This window comes from Chamaea fasciata, unplaced genomic scaffold, assembly GCF_029207755.1.
Source record: "Chamaea fasciata isolate MVZ Bird 193981 ecotype frontalis unplaced genomic scaffold, bChaFas1.0.hap1 SCAF_4, whole genome shotgun sequence".
NCBI classification, from domain to species: Eukaryota; Metazoa; Chordata; class Aves; order Passeriformes; family Sylviidae; genus Chamaea; species Chamaea fasciata.
The window spans coordinates 19635146-19645305 of NW_027094089.1; the positions used below are offsets into that span (position 1 = coordinate 19635146).

Consider the following 10160-nt stretch of genomic DNA (forward strand, 5'->3'; position numbering starts at 1 on the left):
CACAGCATGGGCACAGAGTACACTCTGGGCCAAAATGTTTGTTGAGGGCCATCACCCTTGATGGATTCCCAGAACACATCTGCTCCAAACTCACATTAGAGTGGTCCAGCTCAGCTCAGGAGGTCAGAAAAGCTGTCAGGCACCACTAGGGGAATATTGGGTCACAGCAGCCCTGTTGGTGGCTCTCCTCAACAAAGCACGGTGAGCTCCCTGCAAGGGAATATGATCCCACAGGGGCAATGAGGGGTCCAGGCAGGAGCTGTGTGGGACAGGCAGTCCCTCCAAACCATAAGCCTTTATTGATTGTCCAGACAGAACAGGCAGAGTCACAAAGCAGTCCAGCCAGGCCAAACGAAGCCCTGGGTTTGGCTAAATATCAACAGAGAGGGCAGAAGGGTTGGGACCCCGGAGGACAGCAGGAGAATGCCATCAACCTGAGCCTGTGTGAGTCTGGGACTGGGAAATCTGGCACACAAGTCTTGCTTCCAGGAAAGTAAAAATGAAAGCAAAACATGCAAAAATGGATTACAGAAAGCCAAATTCAAAGGCCTCATAAAAGCAGTAAGCAAAACCTGAGAGGTAAAGGGGCTGAGTAATGAAAACGCTCAACCCTCCTTGGCCTTCTGTTTTCCTCTTGCCCTGCTGAATTGGATGAATTGCATGGGGCATGCATGCTGGTCACAGTCACAGGAGAGCCAGGGGACATGGCTGCCATCAACACTGGGCTGGGATCATCCTTCCCGTTTTCTCCTCATCCTCACTGCTCTGGATGTCTCCATGGTCCTGCTGGGGCTGAAGTGACTGATCTCCAGCCTAGCCACCTTTTCTGTGGAGAAAAAGGGTCAGACACAGGCTGGAGCACACAGCAGTGCCTGCCACAACCCAACCCTTTCATCCCTGTTGGGCCCAAGCACAGGGTCCCAGAGGTGCCTGGCAGTGCCGAGGTGAGAGCAGCAGCCCTTCAGCCTGACCCTCTTGAGACCCCACCCTGCAGTTCCCTGGGAGGGATCGCACAGATATGGGCCCCTGAAAGACCTGAGCCTTTGGGATGCCCATCTTCCTTCACCCCAGTTCCTGCTCCAGGCAGAGAGCACTGCTTGGAACTAGACCCTGCTGCCAAGTGGGGCTCAGTGGGCAGAGCCATTCTGACCATCCCTGGCTAAGGCAAATTAGGAGATGTGTCAGTGCAGTGTGTGAACTCCTGCTTCTCCTGAAACTCAGGTTCTTCTGGGAGACTGCTACTCTCATCCTAGCTGCCCCACAGCCCTATAGTCCCCTCTGTGATGGTGGTCTGTAGAATTGTATTTTCCTACCTTTTTAATTATCCTCCTTAGTTTTGTTGGGTAAATACTTCCTTTTCCTGGAAAAGCAAAGGTGAATCTTGGGTAGGAAACTGACACTGTGTATGTACCTGCTGGACTTGTCCCCTTGGTACCTGCTGAATCTTTCCCCTTCCTACTCACTTGGAGAGCACAAACCACAGGATGACTGCAGCCACAAGGAAGACTGCCAACAGCACAACCAGTCCAATCACAATCCCATGCCACTGGACCGCAGTCTGCCCTGCAACTAACACAGAGCCAGGAGTGAGTGCCACAGCCTGGCCTCCCGGTGGCAATGGCCCCAAGAATGGCAAAGGGTATGTGCAAGTGTGTAGGCCTGTGTCCTGGCTGATGGTTCTTCTGGGAGGGAGGATCACCCCATGTGTACAGATTTTGCTCTGTTCCACATGAGACCCAAAAGCTCTTGCACTGGGCGAGCTCATTTCCAGGAAAGCTGCCAGGCTGGCAAAAGGGATCATGGAGGAGAGAGGCTTGGGCACCACCAGCAAGGAGACACTTACCAACAGAGAAGCTGTAGCAGACACAGGTGAACTTCTCTGCCTGTTGGAGGAGACAGAAGGGAGAGCTCAGCCCACTCCTGCAGCACTACCCTACCGGGAGGCAAAATGCCCCAGCCAGGGCCACCAAGTGAGCCGGCTGTGGCCCGGGACCACAGGGACACCATCCCGCCAAGGCACGGGAGAGGAGTGTGCCCTCACCGGCAGCCCAGACCCAGCGAGGGGCCCAGCCCCGGCCGGCAGCACCCCCAGAGAGCAGGAGCACCCCCGCGATGGGTACCTGCGGCGAGAGGCGGGCGAGGAGCAGAAGGGCCGTGTAGTCGCAGCCCGGGCGCAGGGCAGCGTTGTGCTGGCCCTGCCCGCGGCTCCCGTCGCCCAGCACGAAGTCCGTGGGGGCGGTGAGGTTGAGCACAGCGGCCAGGTACGTGCTGGCATTGAAGAGCTGTGGCTGCCCCGAGCAGATGCTCTCGATCACCGAAGCATTGTGCGTAGTGGCCACGACCAGCTGGTGCTCCCTGCAGGGCCGAAAGTCAGCGGGACGCGGGGACAGGGGGCGGTGGAAGGGAGGCTTGTGCGGGCCAGCCCCGGGATAGGGACAGCCAGCCCGGGGCTGCAGAGCTGCGGGGGCTGCGCTCACCCAGCCGCCTCGGAGGGACGGGCGATGGGGCGCAGGGGAAGCACGGCCGTCCCTTGGGATGGGGCGATGTCGCGGACGCTGCGGCAGCTGATGGCCTCGGGGCGCGGGGTGTCTGGAGGGGAGCAGCCGGGGAATGAGCATCGGCAGGGCTGTGCGAGGAGCAGGGGCAGCCTCGGGCAACGCCGGCTGCCAAGCCCAGCTCGTCTGTGCCCAGGCTCCTGGCAGAGCGACACAGCAAAGCTTTACCGGAGCTGCCGGTGGGAAACTCCCTCATCAGCGCGGCCCCGGCTCCAGCAGCCGTCTGTCCCCGGATCACCACGGCGTAGCTGCTGCCAGGCCTGTGCTCCGGCAGCCGGTGCTCAGTGACGGAGCCATTGAGGCGCAGCCGCTCCGTCTCCAGCACGCTGCTGTCCCCCGCATTCCTGGCCGTGATGCTCAGCTGCGGACAGGAGACACAGCTGGAATGCAGCAGCTGCCAGCTGTGCGCTGGGAAGGTGCTCGCAGCTGGCAGCGTCGCCTGCCTGCCTGCCCTTCCGTGTGCCTGCCCCGGCTGGGAAAGGCTCCGGAGAGGAACGGGCAGGAGCCTCAGCCCCGTGCGGGGACCTCAAAGCAGAGAAGAGAAGAGGAAGGATTTGGAGCCAACACTCAGGACGAGTGAGCAGCAGCCTCTGTGAGCAAAGGGCTGAGCCTCTGTGAAGGGAAGAGGGAGGCTGTTGGTTTGAAGGGCTGTAGACAGATACATCTACTGAGCCCGAGGACAGGTCACCCCAGGTGTATTGCGACACCAGAGGCACTGTGGTGACATCCTTCACCGGAGGAATCTAAGCTTCTCTTTTCTCTTGTGTAAAGTTGTACTCTGAAGGCTTTCTCTAAGAGAAAAGGAGAACAACTAAAGTTTCCGTTAGTAATGCAGATGAAGGGTCCCCATTTGCCCATGTGTCATTGGAATTTGTCATGAGATCCCTGGCCATTCTCGTTGCCTTTACAGAAGTACATTCTGCGCTTATGCAAGAGTGAAGACAACTGAAAGTGGAAAGAAAGGATTCTTTTCATGAACCCTGGTGTCTGGGAGCAGGTAACCAGCTGAACAAGCTCACAGCATTGTCAAGAATTTGTCTGACAGTTTCTCTAGGAAAGAGCTAAGAAACAGCTTGCAAGGTCCCTGTCACGCCATGGAGACCTCTGCTCTCATAGAGGACCTAGAGCATTCTAAGAACAATGTCACCAGCACACAATCCCCCTCCCACTGCTAGAGAGGAGGGTTTTGCTGTGGAATGTGTCCCAAATCCAGAGACAGGAAAGATGCTTCTAGCCATGCATTGAGGAAAACTCAGCAAAATGGTGCAGCTCTCTGGAGGAGGGGATTTCAGGAGGGACTTTCAGAGGCTTACTCAAACAACAAGTTTTTCTGTGGCAGGAACCACAAACAAGTACGCAAGAGGCACAGGAAATCCTGGGATGCCACCCCAGAAGACACATCACCATGTGTTGCACACCAACCTCCAAAAGCCTGCCAAACCCAAAGCAGAGCAGACCCAGGAAGTAAGCCAAGAGGTCATGGAGAACTCAGACGCCTCTGAGCATCTCCACAGCATGAGGAATGTTGAGAATGAAACAGAAAACACTTGTGCTCATCAAAACCAGATATTTACTGGCTGGGAACTGTGACTCATTCCACCTGCCCCTTTCCCACACTTCCCAGTGTGTCTGCAAGGCCGGGAGGTGAGGGTCTGCCCTGGTCCCTTGGTACCTGGTATCCGATGATCTCCCCATTGCAAGAGGGCAGTGGGTTCCACCTGAGAGAGCCCCTGTTGGGATCCAGCCACAGCTCCTCCGGTTTGTCCGGCACTGGAAGCACAGACAGTGGGGTCACACGCAGGGCCATGAGCAGGGGCTGAGGCCAGGGCAGGGTGCAGGCAGCTCCTGGCCGTGGGACGGGCTGCAAAAAGGGTTTGTCCCCTGCAAAGGCTGCATGTTCTGCAGCAGTGGGGAGCGCAACAGTGTGGTGTGGAGTGGGACAATGAGAAGAGGACATGCCCTGCTCAGGGCTCTCCCAGCCCCTTCCCCAGAGCTCCAGAGGACCCAAGCAGCCCTGATCCGAGGCACATCCCTGCAGGGAGCAAATGATCAGGCTGAGCTGACCTGTGACACAGCTCTGGATGGTTCCTTGTCTCCCATATTTCTGTGCACATACCTGCTTCCTCTGTCCTGAACAACCATGAGAAAAGGGTTGTGTTGGGGGGCAAGGCAATGGTGACACTGTACTCAGTGAAGGGCTGCAAAGGGGAGCAGGTGAATGTTCCCTCCTGGCCATGTAACATCTGCTCTCCATTGGGCTCCTCAGCCTCACAGGGAGGGGAGGAAGGCGCTGCCAGCCGGCACATGGCCCTCATGCCCTGGCAGGCATCAGGGAACCTGCAGGTCCAGTTCAGTTTGATGCTGGTGCTGGAAATCTCAAAGGTGTCAGGGTCAACCTGGAGGAGTTCTGTGAAGGAAAGATTGCCAGAAGGTCACTCTATTCCCTTCCGCTCCCAGCCAGGCAAGGATGCTGCAGTCAACCAACCTTGCTCATCACCCAGCCCAGTTGGACAGAAAGTGAGACTGAAAGAGGTCACTGCAGCTCCCTCAAAGGGGAGCAGGAGGAGTTGGACAGGAATGTGGGTGAATGAGTGGAATACTACTGCTCAAGTAATTTCCCCCTTTAATTCAAAACTGAAGTGTCTGTTTGTCCCAGAATCTCTACAGACCATCAGGTACAACTCCGTTCTCCCTTGGAGGGAAAATGAATGCCCTAAGCTGTGAGAAGAGGATGCTAAGCCTGCACCCACCATGCTGCAGAACCTGGAGTGGCCCAGCCCACATGGGGGAAGCTGTGGTACTCATAGATGCACTGTCTGAGAGGACACAGGCAGAAAGGGCCTCTGATCCTGCTCAAACAGTGATGGCATGTCCTGGCCACAAACTCCACCACAAATCCCTCTGCCATGCTTTTCTTCTTTGTGGGCATGCTCTTGCTAGAAACCCTCTGGGAGACCCTTATCATCAACACCCCTAGTGGTGACCTGCGGGCTGGACTTGACACCTTCCCTTTCCCTGGGTGGCACAGAGCCCAAAACCTCCTGTGCCCCATACCCTGCTTTCCCTCTTCAGGAAGAGCAGAGCAAGGCAGCCAAGAGGGTTCCTGATCCATTCCTTACCACTGCACTCCACACTGGACCGGATGCGGACCCAGACACCTCTGGAGTTTCTTCCAGTCCAGACTTCTCTGTATACAGGTTTCCCACGAGTGAAGGACTGGACTTCACTTGAACATTTGACATGGGTGAAGGATGGCTGGAAACCTTCAGGGCAGCTCAGCAAAACTTCTTCATTCTTCTTATAATTCTTCTGGTCTGGTGCCAGCTGGAGTCTGGAGTCCCACAGGGGCCTTCGGCACATTTCTGGCAGAGGTGAAAAGAGGGTGTTATTTGGGCCAGTGGTGATGAAATGAGGTATGGGTGAGTGGTGGGAGACAAATCCCCAGCAACCCCTCCAGCCAATGAAGGGAGAGGGATCTGCTGGGAAGTGACCTGAGGGCAAGGTTTGTTGGGAAGGGGCTTTCCTTATGCATGGAAATTGTGAAGGATCACTCATCCATGAACCTGCCCCATTCACACTCGCGTCCATGAGCACCATATTCCATTCTCCAAAGCCCACATCAGGGAGATATCAAGGACAATAACCCCTGCACTAAGAGACACCATCCATCTTCTCATTCAGGCCTGTCACCCAGCGCAGCTCAGGTGGCACTTGCTGGGCCATGACACCACCAGTCCTGCTGGCATGGGTGTCCCTTCAGCCATGGCTCATCCCTCCCACAGGGATCAGCCATGCCCCTGTAACACTTCTGGGCTCCCTGTTCTCACTCACTCGGTGTCTTGTCTGCTCTCCTCCTGCCCCACTTCGTTGGGCAGCAGGACACGGGGGTGAGCAGTGCCTTCTCCATTCACATCTCCTACTTTACCAATGCCCCTGCCCCTTTCTCCTGACACTATCCTTCCTTCTTCTCATCACCTCCTCACCAAATTCACCACCCTCCAGGCCCAGTAGGCAGTAGCTGATCCCAGCAGTTTGTCCAATGCTGCAGGGTGAGGCTTTGTGGCAATGATTCCTACAGAGGTGAACACTGGCTTCTGGAAGGAGCCCATGCCTCTTCAAGCCCCTGCAAGCAGCTTTGTGAGGCCTGAAGGGGTTTAAAATACAATCTCCCTTCTCCCAAAGGAGCACACAAGGGATTTCACAAGGCGCAGACCAACTTTACCACAAAGGGAAATGCTGATGACAAGCCACTTGTACTCGGCTTTGCTCTCAAACAGCCCTGATGGCAGAAGATCACAGATGCCCAGCTGAGCACCACAATCAGCAGCTTTGTCCCCTGGCAAATGGCCATGACCCACCCCATGTGCAGGTAAACAGCCACTGATCCTGCCCTGATCCAGCTGTCTGGCAAAGCAGCAGCAAGCTCCCTCTTGCATTGCTCTCGGGAGCCACAGTGTCCCTCAGGCACACCTGATGCCTAGGTGTGTACAGAAAGTGACACCTCCGTGAAGACCCTCCCCCTGATTCCCAGTGTGTGAATTGATGCCCTATTCATGCCTCCTGCCTCCAGGGAATGACTGGCAAACTGGTTTTCTGGAGGGCATCACCCTTCACCACACATCCAGCCCAGTCCTGTCTCTCCCACAGCACCTAAGTGTACACTGCATTGTATCTCCTGTCCCTGGGGCAGACAGAGCTGCCCCAGCTGACACAGCCCTCAGGGGTCTGTCTGGGCTCCAGCCCAGGGCTGCAGGCAATGAACATGAGTATCAATGCACAGGGGAAAAGGCAGCAGAAGATTTCAAGAGGAAGAACCATTTCTTACCTGTTCCCTGGGGCACTATTTGGATGTTGAAAAGATCTTCCTGGCCATGTACTGACAGTAGAGATGCAAGAGCCAGGAGAAACCTCAGAGCCAGTGACTGCAGGGCCATCCTAGTGTGAAGTCCCCAGGCAGGACTGAAATCTCAGCCCCACTCACTGCCTCTGAGCCCAGGCATCCGTATCTGACTGCAAGTCTTGCAACCACAGGAAGGAAATAAGACACATCTCCTTGTGAGATGCCAGGGGCTTCTGCTTTGGACAGGGAACCTCCCATCATTGTTAACACTTCTGCCTTTTGATATCTTTTCACCCCAGGAGCAACCAGGGTCTGGGACTCAACAGAAGGAACCTTGTCGCCAAGATCCCAGAGTTTCCTCCCCAAATCATCCTAGTTACCAGGGCATTCAAGAATTGTTGACAGGAGTAACAAGAAGTGTTACTCCTGCTTCTGAGGTAATATACAAGTGCTTCCTGACACTGTGTGGGTTTTAGAGTGGTGATGAGTCACTTCCCCTCAATGATCACAGGAGATGGAGGGCCTTTGAGAAAGACCTGGTCAGAAGCACAGATAGGAATGGGGACATGAACTGCAAGGAGTACTTCAATTCCTGAAACAGTCTGTGGCCCTTCTGAAATAAACACTCAGCCCACACCCTCTCATCCTTCCCTGTTTCTCTATCCTCAGTTGCCTCCTCCTCCTGCTCCCTCTCAGCCTGGCAGCACTCTCCTCTGTCCCCAAGTGTGCAGAACACGCTGCCCTACAGTGCCAAGTGCATGCTTGAGAAAACACTCACAGCACCAAATCATGCCCCTTGCTCATCAGCAGGCACTGCTTTTCTATTCCTCTAGAATCTCCCATCCATTTTGGAGGTCTCATATTCCAGAAGGCTGGGTGATCGGACATGGAGGGCTGCAGAGGCACAGAGATCATACTTGTCCCTCAGCTTTGCCTGTGGCACATGCACGGGACAGACTCCTGCCCAGGGAAAAGGGTGCCCTGCTCATGGCTCCCCTCAACAAGGTGCAGTTAGCTCAGCATGCACAGGGAACAGCAACTCACAAGGGCAATGAGGTGGTTAGGCAGGAGCTGGGGGCTGCAGGTAACCCCATCCAAACCTCATGCCTTTCCTGACTGTCTGGAGTGGTGGTGTCATGAAGCTGACACCAGGGTATGACTGCAGGGATGGAGTGGGAAGCAGGGTAGCCAAGGAGGTGGCAACAGTTTTCCCCTATCCCAAGTCTGCTTATTCCCCTTTCTCAATCAGCAGCAGCCACACAGTTTTGAGCTGCTCTTCCCCTCTCTGCCCAATACCCACAAAGAGCTTCTCCATCAGGCACACATGTCACACCAGCAACAGTTCACAGGAAAGAGGTATTCTGGTCCCAGTGGCCAGATGCAGGTACTGAGCTGATGAACAGACAGCTCATATGAAGAACTGTCAAAACATGTCTTTACCAGCACATGCAAGTCATGCCTGGCTAAAAAAAAAAAGAAAAGAAAAGAAAAGGAAAAAAAAAAAAAAAAAAAAAAAAAAAAAAAAAAAAAAAAACCAAAAACAAAAACCACAAAAATGGAGAAGAGAGAGGTCAATTGCTCCTCATCAAGGAGAGCCTTCAGGCTGCCCCTCAGCCTCCAGGCTGCACTGGGTATTGGCCGGTTTGACAGGGAAGAGAGATAACACTGAAGTAAAAAACCATGACAGTTCTGTGTTCATGGCTGTAAAAAGCACAACCAGAACCAGCCTGTCACACTTGAGTCCAGGGAACTCAGGAGAGTCTGTGCATCCAAGGGCAGAAGGAGATGGATACATCACAGGCAACACACAGAGCTGGAGAAAAGAGAGGTTGATCTCCCCATTTTCCAGCAGTGCACCCCTCACCAAGGAGAGCCTTTGGACTGCATCTCAGCATCCAAGGCTGCACTTGGCACTGACAATCCACAGGGCGGGAGACAGTGACTGTTGGAGGTGATGGGACAGCAGTCCCAGCCAAGAGCCAGCAGATCCCAAAAGCTACAGGAGACAGATGTCCCAAGAGGGCCAGAGCCAACTGCACCTCACAAAATGGGAGACAATCACCAACACCCACAGAGGAGGACACAGACCAACACAGAGGTCCAGCTGTGCATAGTGGAGGTGGTGTTACCTATAGGATGGGGAGAAGGGAAAGCAACCACCCAAAACATTGCACTGGGAGCATGCACCATCTCAGGTGTGTTTCCTTGGAACTGACAGGGGCTGGAAAAGTCTACTCCAAGCTCCTCCATGAAGGTCCATCCGGTCAAGGCTTTCCCACACAAAACAAGGAAGACCCATGACGAGGTGGGAGCTTTTGTGGGCCAGGCAGCCCTTGAAACCAGAACAATTTATTGGTTGTTTCAGACACAGCAGTACAGTGGCTAGGGCAGCACAGCTAGGCAAAACTCAAGCAGAGAACAGGGTCTAGAGGGATTCAAGGATGTAGGGTGGAAAGACGAGTTGTGAGCTCCTCCATTCTCAGTGGACATTTGCAGACACCAAGATGCTGGTGAGATGGCTATGCCAGAGCACTGGAGAACTACCAGGACATATCCTTGCTGGCACAAGCAGGTCACCCCCTGCCTTGAGCTGCTCCTGTGCTGTGACAGAGGATTCTGGAGGTTGATGAAGAAGAAAACTTGGGGGAAGCAATAACTGATGAGGTGATTCATTGTCCTGCTTCTGGTGATGGAGGACCAAGCCTCGAGAAGGGAAGAGCCATCACCACTGAGTCTCAGATGTTCACTCCAGCTGCTCTTCTTCC

The 10160-nt window shown here is 54.6% G+C and overlaps 1 protein-coding gene across 1 annotated transcript; it reads right to left on the minus strand.

Moving 5' to 3' along the window:
- Nucleotides 1–287: 287 nt before the first annotated feature.
- On the minus strand, nucleotides 288–7489 carry LOC136288810 (uncharacterized). Its single transcript, XM_066182310.1, has 11 exons — nucleotides 7381–7489; nucleotides 5675–5917; nucleotides 4672–4962; nucleotides 4228–4325; nucleotides 2724–2916; nucleotides 2478–2589; nucleotides 2121–2355; nucleotides 1844–1883; nucleotides 1464–1569; nucleotides 1314–1380; nucleotides 288–826 (listed from the first exon to the last, which is right to left on the minus strand). Exons 1-11 carry the CDS (start codon nucleotides 7487–7489, stop codon nucleotides 758–760), a joined length of 1563 nt encoding a protein of 520 aa, XP_066038407.1. The 3' UTR covers nucleotides 288–757.
- Nucleotides 7490–10160: the final 2671 nt, after the last annotated feature.

Excerpts from the sequence above, each read along its gene's own strand:
- LOC136288810 (XM_066182310.1), bottom strand. The coding sequence starts at position 7,489 with ATGGCCCTGCAGTCACTGGCTCTGAGGTTTCTCCTGGCTCTTGCATCT. Across the intron at positions 5,918-7,380 it reads AATAGTGCCCCAGGGAACAG|AAATGTGCCGAAGGCCCCTG; the intron begins GTAAGAAATGGT and ends CACCTCTGCCAG. Across the intron at positions 2,356-2,477 it reads CGTCCCTCCGAGGCGGCTGG|GGAGCACCAGCTGGTCGTGG; the intron begins GTGAGCGCAGCC and ends TCGGCCCTGCAG.